This window comes from Pristis pectinata, chromosome 14, assembly GCF_009764475.1.
Source record: "Pristis pectinata isolate sPriPec2 chromosome 14, sPriPec2.1.pri, whole genome shotgun sequence".
In the NCBI taxonomy this organism is placed as follows: Eukaryota; Metazoa; Chordata; class Chondrichthyes; order Rhinopristiformes; family Pristidae; genus Pristis; species Pristis pectinata.
In genome coordinates, this window is record NC_067418.1 from 42,210,814 (window position 1) to 42,226,995 (window position 16,182).

At 45.0% G+C, this 16,182-nt stretch overlaps 1 protein-coding gene across 1 annotated transcript in view; it reads right to left on the reverse strand.

The window, feature by feature from the left end:
- The window catches only part of LOC127577716 (N-acetyl-beta-glucosaminyl-glycoprotein 4-beta-N-acetylgalactosaminyltransferase 1-like), a 591,438-nt gene that overhangs the window by 18,766 nt on the left and 556,490 nt on the right, over positions 1 to 16,182 (reverse strand). Inside the window, exon 17 of the mRNA XM_052029203.1 lies at positions 11,203 to 11,275. Coding sequence (XP_051885163.1) covers positions 11,203 to 11,275 — 73 coding nt within the window. The remainder of the gene's footprint in view (positions 1 to 11,202; positions 11,276 to 16,182) is intronic.

Sequence of the window (16,182 nt, forward strand, 5' to 3'; positions counted from 1 at the left end):
ATTTCTTTTTGTATATCATTAATTAGGCAAGTAAATCATGTTACTTCTTGCTAGTCCATTTCAAAGCTATAATATTTCTTTAATAAGTGTTGTTAATCTCTTTAAGAAATCACAAAGAGTCACTGAGCCTAAAAATGAGAAAGCAGTGAATTATTTCAGTACTGACCCAAACATTAAACCAGGGATGCTTCAATAACACTCATGTAAACATTTGTTCCTCTGCATCATTGTGTTCAGTAGCCAAAAATTGGATTGCCTAGTTCCCTTTACACACAATTTGGTTTAACCTACAGTAAGTTGCACCGGTGATCATTTCTGGGTGAAAATTGTGGGACTGGAAACTTCCACCCGCAATCTTTTGGCCTTTTCCCAGTGGCAGGAGCACCTTTAATGACAAGGATGTGATTGCACTGGAGAGGGTGCAGAGGAGATTTACCAGGATGCTGCCTGGATTGGAGAGCATGTCTTAAGAGGATAGGCTGAGTGAGCTAGGGCTTTTCTCTGTGGAGAGGAGGAGGTTGAGAGGTGACTTGATAGAGGTGTATGAGATGATAAGAGGCATAGATCGAGTGGACAGTTAGAGACTTTTTCCCAGGGCGAAAATGGCTAACATGAGGGGACATAATTTTAAGGTGATTGGAGGAAGGTATGGGGGGGATGTCAGAGGTAAGTTTTTTTTACGCAGAGAGTGGTGGGTGCATGGAACGCACTGCTGGCAGAGGTGGTGGGGACAGATACATTAGGGACATTTAAGAGACTCTTAGATAGGCACATGAATGACACAGAAATGCAGGGCTATGTGGGAGGGAAGGGTTAGATAGATAATCGAACAGGATAAAATGTCAGCACAACATCATGGGCCGAAGGGCCTGTAATGTTCTATGTTCTGATGGTGAAACTGCAGACTAAAGGCTGCTCAGACATCTTCCAGTGTCTCTGGAGCATACTGGAACTAATGCAAGAAAACTTTCTCCAGTATTTCGATGCTGACATATTCATTTCATGGATGCCCAAGTCAGGATACCACTGGCAGAATGACATTACTGGAAGTATCATTATGGTCATGGCCAGCCATCCAGGGGACCCAGGGCTCGGAGGCAAAGCCTTGCCCATCAGTGAGGGGCCTATTCCAAGAAAGTCCTCAGGAAGACGACATTCCACCTCAACCTCTCTGATGAACAATGCATTCACAGGCACAGCTTTGTAAAGGCTGTCCTCACCGAGACACACAACCTCCTGCAGGAAAACCTTTGGCTACGTACTCCCGACTGGACTGCTCTCTGCATCAGGGTCAAGGTCACACAATCTCTCAACCTTCTCATCACAGGATTGTCGCAAGTAGCTGCACCAGAGCATGGCTGTGCCTCCCAATCCGCTGCTCACCCGATTCACTGACTGATCACAAGATCACAAGACAAGGGAGCAGAAGTAGGGCCATTCGGCCCTTCGAGTCTGCTCCAAGGAAGAGAAAGGGAAAAAGAAAAAGAAAAAGAAAAAAGAAATGAGAAATGGAGAAAAAAGTCTGCTCCATGAGCTAAAGGAAAAAAAATACTATTCCTTTCTAGCCCCAATTTTTGGCCTTATCCCCATATCCCTTGATACCTTGACTAATTAGATATCTACCTATCTCCTCCTTAAATTCCTCCAATGATCGGGCCTCCACTGCTGTACGTGGCAAAGAATTCCATAAATTCACTACCCTCTGGCTAAAGAAATTTCTCCTCATCTCTGTGTTAAACCTGTACCCTCTAATTCTAAGGTTATGCCCCCTGGTCCTGGACTCACCCACCAAGGGAAACAGCTTGGCCACATCTACTCTGTCCAGTCCTTTCAACATTCTAAATGTTTCTATGAGGTCCCCTCTCATTCTTCTGTACTCCAGTGAGTACAGTCCAAGAGCCGACAATCCTCCATGGGCTCCCGTGAGGAACCGTCCATCGACATGAAAGAGAGGCAAGGGAACCCAGAGCTGGAGGGCTGTGGGTCAAGACCTGAAAACCAGCAGCAACAACAACAGAAGTGGCACGAGGAAGGCAGCAGCTTGCAATAGACTGTTCACGTGCAGCATCCGCAGAGCTCAGCTGCCTTTGTTGGCACCGGCTGAATGGAATGTCTGACAGAGAGGCTTCTCCAAACAAGCCTGTGAAATCATAATCCCAATGCAAACCAAGTGAGCCCCTCCGCACTCCGATCATTACCGCCAATGCAGAGCAGCAACAAATAGTTGGGGGAGCTCAGAAGACACATGAAAAATCCCTTCCATTATGCTCTCCACTGATTATAACACTTAAATGGATGAATCTCTTCTCCAATTTCTGCAATGGTCTGCAACAACATCTCTGTATTTCCAGCTGAATGGCACCTTGCTTTGTAGGACTCAGAACTCCACATAAAGTGTACTTCGCTCTGGGGATCTCTATTCTGCAGATATAAACAATGGTGTGCAGAGCAGCCCGATGAAACCTTGCATAGACATAAAATTATTTCCACATTACTCTATAATTCAGGTGTTTTTACTTCTGGGGAGATCAACTGGAACCACCTCCGACAGGCTCTTATGGTGGGTCTGGTTGTCTCTTGACCTTCTAGCACAGATGACCTCTCTCTGGCACGCAGCTTTTTGTACGGACGTAGAACAGTACGGCACCGGAACAGGCCCTTCGGCCCATGACGTTGTGTTGAACTAATAAAGCTAATGTTACCTAATCCCTTCTGCCTGCCCATGGTCCATGTCCCTCTGTTCTCTGCACATTCATGTACCGATCTAAGTGCCTCTTAAATGCCTCTATTGTATCTGCCTCCACCACCATCTCTGGCAGTGCATTCCAGGCACCCACCACTCTCTGTGTAAAAAAAACTTGCCCCACACATCTCCTTTGAATATATCCCCGCTCACCTTATATGCCCTCCAGTATCAGACATTTTGACCCTGGGACAAAGATATTGGCTGTCTATCTATGCCTCTCATAATTTTATAAACTTTTATCAGGTCTCCCCTCAGCCTCTGCCACTCCAGAGAAAATGACCAAAGTTTTTCCAACCTCTCCTTATAGCACATGCCCTCTAATCCAGGCAGCATCCTGGTACACCTCGTCGGCACCCTCTCTAATAGCCTCCACACCCTTCCGATAATGGGTCGACCACAAATGAATGCAATACTCCGGCTGACTAGGACTTGCTTGACGCTATGAGTGAGAGCTGTTTCCCTCTCCCCTACAGCCTCTGTCACCTTGCGGTAATGTGGCTGCCACAGGTAGAGTGGCTTTAAGGACTGACTCCTTTCTCTGATGACTTTCTCTGAGGAAGTCATTGGCAGCTGCGCTGCTCAGTGAGGTGCCACTGGGGGAAGTTTCAGCAGTGTTCCTGAGTGTAAAATGCCATTTCAAGCAGATCTCAAGCATTTTGCAAACTCGAGGGACCCAATTTGATGATAGCACCAATTGCAACGACGCTACAGCACTTCAATCCCACCTCAAGACAATTATCTCCTTAGTTTCTGTGGAATAAGCAACATCTGATTCTTTGCACCATAAAGCTGAATAGCCTAGACTTTGGATTGTGTAGCTAGCCTCACGAAGGTATGTTGTGTAAACCTTTATTTGCGGTCACAGAAGTGTTCAGGTTCAATTTCGCTGTAACATCACCTACAACTGGTGAAAGGCTGGAGTTCCAGGGAGTTCATATCCTGCTGCCTGCGCATGAGCAGTGCAGAGATGGCGCATTCACTCACTAAACCACCAGTGCAACCCCTTTTCATTGATTCTTTTGAAATGTTGCCCGTATATTTAAAGTGAATTTTGAAAAAATAACAAGCTGCCCACCAGATCTATTCCTGAAAGCAAAATAAAAATTGTAACAATCTACTTCATTGCCTTACAGATGTTGTGCCCACACTTTTCAAGGTTCCAGGTTGCTTTCTCCGAATTGTACAATTTCACGTCCGCCCTGCCCCTTTATCGCAGAAAATTACTTTCTGCTTTCTATCTAAGTGAGTGGAACTAGATCTATGTCAGGTGATGGGCCTTAATGTAACCCTTCGGTACAGATGAGTCCATTGTGAAAAGTTATGAGATATTTCTGTGGCTGTTCTACCTGACCTTCAACTGAGATTGCGGCCCCCATGTCCTCTCCATCAGCAAGGCTGCATTCTCCATCTCTGTAACATCCCCCAGAAGGGCACAGAGAGACGGGGGGGACGGGGGCACAGAGAGAGAGGGGAGGACAGGGGCACGTGGGGGGGGGGACAGGGGCATAGAGAGGGTCAGGGGCACAGAGGGGGGGACGGGGGCACAGAGAGAGAAGGGGACGGGGTACAGAGAGAGAGGGGACAGGGGCACAGAGAGGGGGGACAGGGGCACAGAGAGGGGGGGACAGGGGTACAGAGAGAGGGGGGGACAGGGGCACAGAGAGGGGGGGACAGGGGCACAGAGAGAGGGGGGACGGGCACAGAGAGAGAGGGGGGACGGGCACAGAGAGAGGGGGGGACAGGGGCACAGAGAGAGAAAGGGGACAGCGGAAGAGAGAGGGGGGGACAGGGTGTGAGCACAAAGGAGGGCAGAGAGAGAGGGGGGACGAGGGGACGGGCACAGAGAGAGAGGGGGACGAGGGGACGGGCACAGAGAAGAGGGGGGACAGGGGCACAGAGCCGAGGCAGAGTGTGACACAGAGAGGTGACCTGGGGGCAGAGCCGACGCACATGCGAGATGCTGCGGTTCAGAGAGTGGGAGTGGGGGCTCAGAGAGGGAGAAGGGAACAGTGGAAAAGCAGCAGTGCAGAGGGGCAGCTCGGGTGAAAGAGCGGGGAATAGGATGGAATAGACTGGTAATGGGGGACAGAGCAGTTGAATGGGGGTGGAGAGGAGTGGAGGGGGGCAACCAATGAGTGTGGGGTGAGGAGGAGGAGAGCAGTTCAGCAATTACTTGAGGTTAGAGAGATACAACAGTGGCAGGGTGTGACGAAATATCACTTCCCCAAGAGACTTTCCCATTTCTGGGAATCCACAGACAGCATCTTTAGGGACCCGGACACGCAAGAAAAAAAATCAACCAGAATACATCTGCTCAGTCGTATACGGCAGGCCTACCTCCGGCAGTCACCAACATGATTGTCGGATTGGCACGCCCTCTGGCAACAGGGCTGATTTTTGGTGTTGAACCACAAAGTCAAAGGTCAACAACAATCACAACCATCAGTCAGTACCAGCAGCATTGGTGGGAGTGCGCCCCTCTGGGTGTAGTGTGGTGTGGTGCAGGACGCGTGGTTGTGTGGAATTTGAGACGTCTGTGCGGTAGATGCGGAATGTTTGGATTTTCAAATGGCCTTCAGTAAGGTGATGGGCTGATTGTCTACTCAAAATTACCCGCAGCGTAAGTAGGTAATAGGAGAAATGGGGATAGAGTTGATGCGCATGTGAGAGAGAATAGGTTACAGGGAAGTAAACAGATGGATGGATTTGATGGGATTTCTCTGAGAGCTGGCCTGGACTCAAAATGTGCTGAATGGACTCCATTAGATTATAAAGGTAACGGATAGTAGATATGGCTAAGGTTGGAGTACATTGAGTTAGGGCACACATTGTAGAATGAAGATAAGCTGGCTACAAAGAAGAAAGTGTGGATTAAAGGTTCAACACCCCAGCAAAAGGTGGTTGGACAACTGTTGTTCACAATTTACATAAATGATTTGGAATTCAGCATCAGAGGTTACTCATTTAAAAATTGATCGACTATCTGATTAAAACTGAGAAAAGTTGCCATTAAAGTTACAGGAAGATGTGCGAAAACCTGGGAGATGGACAAATTAATTTCAATGTACGCAAGTGTGAGGTGGTCAAAAGTCAGACAGCTACCTTGAAGAAAATGTTCAGAAAGGGATCAAGTAGTATGTAGAGGTAGGGATTAACAAATCACGGGTAGTAGCACTGCAGGTTAATGAGGCCATATAAAAGCAAATAAAGCATTTATAGAAGGATAGATCTGAGGTTGTGAAGAAGTAGAGAAGCTTCAGGGGGATATGGACAGATTGAGTGAATGAACCAGATCATGGAAGATGGAATACAATGTGTAAAATGTGAGCTCATCCATTTAGGTTGAGAAAATAGAAAGGCAGAGTATTTTTTTTAAATGGTGAGGGGTTGAAAAGTTGTCAGTGTTCAGAGGCATCTGGGTGTCCTTGTAGATGAATCAATGCAAGTTCATTTGCAAGTTCAGTAAGCAACTAGGAAGGCAAACAATAGGTTGCAAGAAGATTTGAGTACAAGGTTAGAGACATCTTGCTCCAGTTGTATGGCAATCTGCATCGGAAACGCTTTGTACAGGCTTGGTCTCCGTACCCAAGGAAAATATATACTTGAGAGGGAGCATAGCAAAGGTTCATCAGATTGATTCCTGGGATGGAAGGTTTGTAGTGTGAAGAGCGAATAGGCAGACTAGATCTGTACTCTCTTGAGTTAGAAGAATGAACGGCGATCTCATTTAATCACACAAAATTCTGAAGGGGATTGACAGGCAGATGCAGAATTGGTGTTTACCTCAGCTGGGTTGTTTGTAACAAGGGGCTACCACCTTAAAAGATTGTTGGCCATTCAGGAAAGAGTCATAATAGTTATCCAGCACAAAAGTGGACCCTTCGACCCACCACGTCCATGCTGACCATTTGTTCCATGTCTACACTAATCCCATTTGCCCGCATTAGGTCCATATCCTCCAATGCCTTGCCTATTCAGGTGCCTGTCTAAATGTTTCTTAAACAAAGTGTTCGTATCTGATTCCAACACCTTTTCTGGCATGTTCCAGATATCTGTGTAAAAAGACTTTCCCCTCAAATTCCCTTTAAAGCTCCTTCCTCTCATCTTAAACCTATGCCCTTTTGTTTTTGATACTCCTACCATAGGAAAAATATTCTTACCATCTACTGCATCAGTGCCTCTTATAATTTTATATACATCCATCAGGTCACCTCTCAGCCTCCTGCGCTCCACGAAAGCAAGCCCAGCCTCTCCAGACTCTCCTCATAACTAAAGTCCACCAATCCAAGCAACATTCCGGTGTATCTCCTTTGCACTCTCTCCAGCTCAATTTCATCCTTCCTAAAGTGCAGCAACCAGAACTGCACACAATATTCCGAGTGTAGCCTAACCAATCTTTTTGCATAATGCCTCAACTTTTATATTCCATGCCCTAATTTATGAAGGCAAGTATGTTGTATGCCTTTTTCACAACTCTTCTTCCAGTGTTGCCATTTTCAAGGAACTAACACTCCTAACCCTTCCTGTTTCTTAATACTGCAGTAACTGCACTGTGTAATGAATTGATCTGTACGATCGGTATGCAAGACAAGCTTTTCACTGTACCTCGGTACAAGTGAAAATAATAAACCAGCACCAATACTGACATGTTCGTAATAATCCATGTACCCCTCTGTGAACTCACTATCTTCCAAATCCTTCTCCTTGGTGAATACAGATGAGAAGTATTTACTTAGGACCTCACCCATATCCCCTGGTTCCACACATAGATCACCCTTTGGGTCCCTAAAGGGATATGCTCTTTCCCTGGCTACCTTCTTGCTCCTGATATACTTATAAAAAGTTTTAGGATTCTCCTTAATTTTACTTGCCAATGATATTTTTGCCCCTTAACTTTTTCTTAAGCTCTCTCCTACACACTCTATATTCCTCAAGATACTCCCTCAATCATAGTTGCCCATGCCTGCATATGCTTCCTTTTTTTCCTGATCAAATATCCTTCAATATCCTTTGTCATCCAAGGTTCCTCAATCTGGCCATCTTTGCTTTTTGTCCTTACCAGAACACGCTGGCACTAACTCTTGGTAACTCTCTTTTAATAGAGATAAGAAATTTCTTCAGCTGAAGAGTGGTGAACCTTTGGGACTCTCTACCTAAGTGGTCAGTGGAAGCTCAATTGCCGAGTATATTCAGGACAAACGATCAAAAATAAAATTAAGGAAATCAGGGGTTAACAGGAAAGTGATGCTGAGCCATGATCACATTGAATGTTGGAGCAGGCACGTGGGGCCAAGTAGTCAACTTCTGCTTCTGTTTCTCAGGTTCTTAAAAGCAAAGAAGTTATGTCAAAAGTATGAAATCTTGGTTAGATCAAAATGCAGGAATACTGTTCAAAGTTCTAGACCCTTGTTATAAAAAGGATGTAAGGGTACTGGAAGAGGTGCGGAGGTAACAGGCAGGAGTGATGTTTTGTATGTGGATTCTCAGAACGCGTTTGGTAAAGTGCTAAGTAAGAGGCTTTGCAGAAAAGTGAAGCAAAAGGAATAAAAGGGGTTGTGTCAGCACAGATGTGAAATCGGCTGAAGGTCAGGAAACAGAATAGTGATGAACGGTTGCTTTTCTGGCCAAGAAAAGGCTAAAGGGGTTTCTGCGAAGATCACTGCTTTTTTCTGATATTTATGAAAGACTTGCACTTGGTTGTAAAAGTCATCCCTTCAAAATTTACAGATGGCACATAACTTTAAAATATTTTAAACAATGAAGGGAATACTGCTAGACATCCAGAGCAAACATGCGTGTGTAGACTTGTGACAGAAGGAATTTAGTGGAAAGAGATGCATAATGATCCATTTTGGAAGGAAGAGCAAGTGGAGGCAACATAATGCGAAGGGTACATTTCTAAAGAGGATGAGGAAAACAGAGGGAACTCATGTATTGGGGCACACGTCTCTGAAGGTGGCAGGACAGATGGAAAAAGTGGGAATTCAAGCTTACAAGATCCTGGGCTTCCTAATGTAGAGGCACAGATTACAAAAGCAAGGAAGTTATGCTGAACCTGTCTAATACACTGATTTAGCCATAACTGGACTATTGCGTCTAGTTCTAGGTAACCCACTTGGGGAATAACATGAAAGTCTTGGATGCAGTACAGAAACAAGTTACTGTCCAGAAAGGACTTCAGCAGGGAAATGCAGATGGTACGCTCTTCTACGTACAGTTGAGATCTGATTCGACAGAAACAAACAAAACCGTTAAGGGCATAGACAAGATAAGTTAAGAGGAACACTTTCTGTTGGCGTGGGCAGAAGCAGAGAACACAAGGTTTAAGGTCATTAGCAAAGCTCGAAAGGAAAATCCACACAGTGAGCTGCTATGAACTGAAATTCACTGCCGATAGGGGAAGTGGAAGCAGATGCAATGAAGTCTTTCTATAGAAACATGATAAACGCTTAAAGGAAAACTGTACGTAAGGTCATAGGAAAAGAGCTGGGAATGAGACTAAGTCCCACGATTGGCTCAATAGATTGAGAAGATCCTTTTGGTGTTAGAATGATGCCATGACTGCTTCATGTCTGTGGCCTAGAAAATCTTCAGCAATAGGCTGTCCCTACAGAATTCTAACGTGCAGGAGTTTGGAGGTACACAGATGAACAGACGTGGCAGCTTTAGCAGGCTCAAAGGCCTTTCCTCACTTTTGTGGAGTGAAAACAGGTGGAGTGTGGGTCCGTTTGCAGATGGTGGAAGGAGCGGAGGGCTGGGCAGGAGGGAAGAGACTTCTCAGACTGGGCAGCTGCAGAACAAAATTTGGTTGCGACTTTGTTTTGGGGCTTTGGAAGGATCAAGGTCAATTGCTTGAACTTTCATCCTCACTTGCTGGTGGGAGGTCCAGGGTCATCAACCTCTACGGGGTGCAGTGGGTGGGGCGGGGGGTGTGTTTGTGGAGTTGTGATGAGCTGCAGGGGTGGGAGATCAGGGTTGGGATCAGATGCTGAGGGTATGGCAGGTCAGCCACTGGGGGTGGTGTTGAGTTGAGGTGCCTGAAGCGGAGCCACCATCTGACTGATGCCTCTAATCCCTTCTTATCCATGTGTCTTTTAAATGTTGTTATTGTACCACTTCCTCTGGCAGCTTGTTCCACATACCCACCACCGTCTGTGTGGAAAAAGTTGCCCCTCAGGCTCCTATTAAATCTCTCACACCTTAAACCCATATCCTCCAGTTCTTGATTCCCCATCCCTGGGAAAAAGACTGCGTGCATTCATCCTGTCATGATTTTATACACCTCTGTAAGATCTACTTTCAGTCTCCTATGCTCCAAGGAATAAAGTCCAAGCCTGTCCAACCTCTCCCTCCCTCCTCGAGCGGTTGGCAGTAGTATACTCATTCCCCAGGTTGCTGTCAGTAATTTGATCCGAAAGAAGGGTGATTTCATAAAACTTTGGAGTGGGCAGGTTGTCTCATGAGGAAAGGTTGGACAGACGAGACTTGTATCCACTGGAGTTTAGAAGAGTGAGAGGTGACGCGATTGAAACGTAAAAGATCCTGAGTGGCCTTGATGGATGTGCAGAGGATGTTTCCTCTTGTGGGAGAATCTAGAACTGGTGGTTGCTATTCAGAAACAAGGGGGCCATCTACTTCAGTCAAATACGAGGAAAACTTTTCTCAAAGGAAGCAAAGTCCTTGAATATTTTTAAGACAGATGTAAAGATTCTTGATTAGCAAGGGGGTGAAAGTTTACTGTGGGTAGATAGAGGTGTGGAGTCAAGGTTACAATCAGATCAGCCATGCTCTCATTAAATGGTGAAGCAGGCTTACGGGGCTGAGCAGACTCCTGCTGCTCCGAATGTGGATGTTCATTTGTTTATATCAGCAGATGACCATTTGGTTCAACATCACTCCGTAGTTACCATTGACCCTCTCCTCCAATCGCTTCCTGAATGGACAAGTGGCTTTGCCTGCGGCAGTCAATCCAGGTAACTGTTCTGAGTTTCAATCCCTCAAGTGTGAGGGAATGTTCTCCCCAGCAGTCCAGGGTCATCTCTTACTAATTTCCCCACTCGCCCATACGTCCTGGGTCACGATTTAACTTTAAATATCCCTCGGACCAACCTATCCTATCGAGCATAAGAGATTATTTCTCATTCACCTTCTTTCATGCAGAAGTGTTGCAGAAGGTAATGCCAGATAAATGAAGGTTGAGGGACGCAGAGCATTTTTTTTTAACCGATTGACTGTGTGCCAGCTAAGAAGGAAATTAATAACAGCCTATTGTGATTAGAATATTTTATATAGCAATCATAAACACGAATGCATCAAATAGGAGAAAAAATACATCTATCTAAGGGTTTTCATTAATATATGTTGCATGAAGCCTTGGCTGCAGTAATGAAACTGTCACGGAGAAGTGTAATGTATCTGAAACTCTATCACATTATCAGTTAAAGATGAGCACTTACCTCTATTGCATCTGCTCCTGCCTGAAGCCCAGCTGAGCGCTCAAAGCTCCCTGTGCGCTTCAAATATTGATACCTGAAAAGAAATTGAGAAACTAAGATCATAAGGTAGTCAACTAATCTTCTACATTTGAAATAATCTTTAAAGTGACCTGTCTTTCACATCCTAGAGGTTACATTTTAGGAGGTATCCCAGTAGAAAAGATGCAGCTTACCCAATCAATAGAATAAATAGGTACAGATCAGAGAATTTCAGGGAAACCTCGTTCATGGGGTCTAAAGACGATGGATTTAGTTATCATGTCAGCATGTTTCCAAGTGCAGAAACTTAGATCTAGAACTGTCTTTGGTTGTTGCATGTGGATGTAATGTATGGAACACATGTAATATGTACATGGTGATAATGGGTACAACACGCAAAAGAGAAACATGACAGAGTTAGCTTGACGTCATTGGTAGCACACTTACCTTGAAGTCAGAGGCCCTGGGTTTATGGCCTACTGCAGACACGTGAGCACAGAAATCTAGGCAGATGTTCCAAGTTACATTTATATAGTGCCTTTTACACATGAAAAAGAATACAAGAACACAGAAAATAGGAGCAGAAGTATGCCACCCAGCCCCTTAAGCCTGCCCTACATTCAACATGATCGTGGCTGATCTACACTGGCCTCAACTCCTCTTCTGTGTCAGCTCCCCATAACCCTCAATCCCTCGATCTTATATGTCTAATGATCTGGCCTCCACCACCCTCAGGGGCAGAGAATTCCAGAGATTCACTACCCTCTGAGTGTACCTCAGTTTTAAATGACTGGCCTCTTATTTTATAGTTATATCCCCTTGTTTGTGACTCCCCCACCAGTGGAAAAATCAACATCAACCTTGTCAAGCCCCCTTAAGGTCTTACATGTTTGATAAGGTCACCCCTCATTCTCTAAACTCCAAGAAACAAGATACAAACCCCAAGCTGTCCAGCCTCTCTTAATAGGACAACCCTCTCATCCCAGGAATTAGCCTGGTGAATCTCCTTTGGACTGGCTCCAATGCTACTATGTCCTTCTTGAGGAAAGTGGACTAAAACTGTGCAGTATTCCAGGTGTGGCCTCACCAACACCCTGTATGACTGTAACAAAACCTCTCTGTTCTGAAACTCCATCCCCTTTGCAATGAAGGCCAATGTGCCATTTGCCTTCTTAACTACTTGTTGGACCCACCTGCTAACTTTTTTGTGATTCATGCACTAGAACAGCTAGATCCCTTGCAGTCTCTCTCCAGTTAGATAATAAGCTGCCTTTTGATTCCTCTTAGAAGTGCCATGACCTCACAATCCCCCTCATTAAACTCCATTTGTGAGGTTTTCACCCAAACCACTCAGTCCTATGTCCCATTACAGAATCACAATATCCTCATCACAACATGCCCTTCTTCCTATTTTTGTATCATCGTAGGGGAGAAGGGGATGAGGGGGACGGGGAGAGGGGGATGAAGGGGTGGGGAGGGGAAGGGATGAAGGGGTAGGGGAGGGGAAGGGGTGAGGGGATAGGGAGGGGAGGGGAAGAGGTGAGGGGGTGGGGTGAGGGGGGAGGGGGAGAGGGGGACAAGGGGGAAGGGGAGGGGTGAGGGTTGAGGGGGAGAGGGCCGAGGGGAGAGGGCCAGGGGGTGAAGGGGGATGGGGGGAGAGAAAAAAAATCAATTTCTGTTTACCATTTAAAGCATTTGTCCGCAATTAAAAATTTCAGACAAGGAAATGGACAACCCTTAAAAGAACAAGTGTACTCCTTGCAAGCTGTCCTATGTGGTGACTATTCTTTATTGGTGTCAGTGCGTAAAAAGCAATGGTATGAACTTTAGACTCTTCTAATAACAGAAATATTGCTTGTAATTTCAACTCAGATATTACTCCAGTCCTGAACTAGAAAGAAGAAAGATTTGCCTTCACACGAACTGCTTTTCACAACCTCTGGTCACCTGAAAGCACTTCAGCACAGAGCTCATAATTCACAGCCTTGAATCTCTGATCCAATACTTAACTCTACCGTGGGGTTGCATTCTATTTCACTTAAATGGGAGCTTTGCTCCCAGCCCTTACAATTTCTGCTTTGTGTATAATTACTCCTTCAAATGTTACTGAGAACTATTGAACGTATACAGAAAGTTAGGCCTTAAAAAGACCATGGGAAATGTAAGAAAGACAAAATATGCCAATTAGCCCATCTAGTTAAGAAAAGTCACTGTCTTGGACCTGAGTTTCAGATAAAACCATCCGTCTTTGTCATGATCTAGTATCAAGACAGCATTTCCCCACTGTGTGCTAATCAGAGCATCGTCAATCTCTCCTGGCAGCAGTAGTGATCAGATATTTTCTACCTAAATTCAGGCCTTACGTCGAGTTGAATCCCTCCTAAGTTATGTTAATTCCGTTAAAAGAACCATGGCAGATCCAGGTTTAGACCCGTTACTGACAGTAGTAGTCCTCTTCTCTTTAGCAGTCTCTTAGGATTGATTACGACTTACTTCCATTCCTAAATATATGGGTTTCAGATGGCTGATGTGGGACCTACAGACTCTTCCACAGATAGGACAGGAAAGGCCAGATTGGGAGAGTGGTTGGATAGTTTGCGAGGTAGTACACAGGCACCTTCTGCCACCTACACAAGGCTCGTGTGCTCGTGATGTACGTTTAGCATTAACTTAATTTGGTACATTTAAACTCGATTGAATTTGTAATGACACGAATGTATCTTCATGTGATATTAAGACCAGACCCATGTCTATTCTGAGAGCTAAGTATAAGCATGCACACAAGAATAGTTTGGGGAGGAGGATGAAGTCTGGCAACAGGACTGAAGGTCATGAGAAATGTGTCAACATATCCTGGAGGGACTTCTTTACCACCTGGTGATGCGTAATGAAATTCTCTTCACTGCACATCCATATACTGAACAAATGTGGAACATAGTGGCTGATATTTCACTGCTTTCATTGTGTAAATACTTACTTGGTGTTAGTGGGTAAAATTGGTTCCACAACAATTAATCCGCTTTGTACAATTGTGCTCATCAGTCAGGATTTTGCATTTAATATGCAGTAAACAGAATAATTAATTTGTCATCTTGGTTTCACTCTTGCAGCCTGAGGGGAAAATTTAGTTATAGCCTCTAGGGCATGAATTTGACTTATAATTCTCATCACTGTGAACATTTCTGAAACAAATCTCTGGAAGGGAGCTGAAGCAAGTCACTGTGTAATGTAATTGCAGCTCATGTGTCAAATTAGTTCTGTATACAACATGTGACATGCAGAGACCTTTAAAAGTCAATGGGAATATTTTTGAATTGAGAGTGAAAACGTACAGACTGCTCCTCACTTTATGTTGGCACTTTGATGTTTTAAGTGCTACACCATATGTTGCATCTGTGATTAGCTACATGACAAATCCTTAACTGCAATATGTCACCAATGAAGACAAACACTCTCACAGAGATTGCAATGCCACTTTCTCCCAGTACTCAGAAAGACAGAATTCCCGACCTGCTCCTGACTAACCTTAAAGCCCAGCATCCTATCAGCTGATTACTGGAGTTCAATTTCACCAATCTCTTGTGCTCCTTTCAACTAACTCCTACTGCACTGTCTACTTTATTGTGATTTGCCAGTTTAAACAAGACACTAGCGTTTGGGAGCTAAGCACCTGCGTGTCACCTTTGCAGTAAAATAGTACGCAGACTGGGGAGAGAGTGGAGAGAAAAGGAGAAAAAGATAAAACAAGTGACGTTATTTACTCCACCCCTCTCCAAATCAAGCTTGGGCTTGGTGTCACCAGCAGCTGGCATCTACCATAGAGGATCAGGCATGAAGGATAAACACTTGAGTGAGGTACTGGAAGGGACAACTGGTGCCTGGGAAACAGAGCATCAAGCACGAGCCAATGCTTTCAGGATAGAAGGGGTGGAAACGGGTGGGAGGAAGGGAAAGAAATGAGGAAAATCAATTGAAAAAGCATTTTGTACGCTGTAGCTAATTAAACAGACACTTTAACCCTGCCAATGTTCATGCTGCAAATTTAAATTTTTTTTCCTCTCTCGCTACTCCCAACTGTCCGACAAATTGAAATCCTTATTCCGTGAATTATTCAACACTAACGAGGCACATCTCCTGCCCCAATGACAGCACTTGTGCTTTGGTACACTCGTACAAGTCCTGGTTTCCAATACTGGTGCTGGCTAAAGCAGGCAGCAGCCTCTGCTGCCCCTGTGCATTCCTCACATAGTGCAGTGGGGCCAGTGAAAGCTTGCACAGGCTTGCCAGCCCTTAGGCTAGGGAAACTGCCCTCAGAACCTCTGCTGGGTTTAACCTGATGAAAGCACAGAAGTCCCCATTCAACTGTATCAGAAAAACCCACGGCTGGAAGAGAGTATTTTCTATCATTAATTTGTTATTTATGATATTTTAAACTGGATTTTTACTATACAGTTACTTTATTTTTTTAAAACAAAAATATATTAATCTTTTTCTAACATTTACTTTTTTTTGACACATCCTGATAATGAGTATCGAAGACTGATACTTTGACAGCCCCTAAGTCTGTGGTGGGAAGCCTCAGCATCTGTTCTGTGAGCCCAGCTGTCTGTTCAGCTGCTACAGCCCACGTGCTACATAGGGCCACAGTGAAACACTGGGAACTAGGCTACCGAGGAAGGACCTTGCCTGGGACCAGGGAGAGACCTTGCAGAAGTGAGTGTTGTCGCTATTACTGAGGAGAAGGTGCTTGGGAAGCTCAAAGGTGTGAAGGCAGGTAAGTCACCTGGACCAGGTGGACTACACCCCAGGGTTCTGAAAGAGGGAGCTGAAGAGATCATGGAGGCATTAGTAGTGATCTTTCAAGAATCACTGGAGTCAGGAATGGTTCCAGAGGACTGGAAGATCACAAATGTCACTCCACTCTTTAAGGAGGGAGGGAGGTGAAAACCAGGAAATTATAGG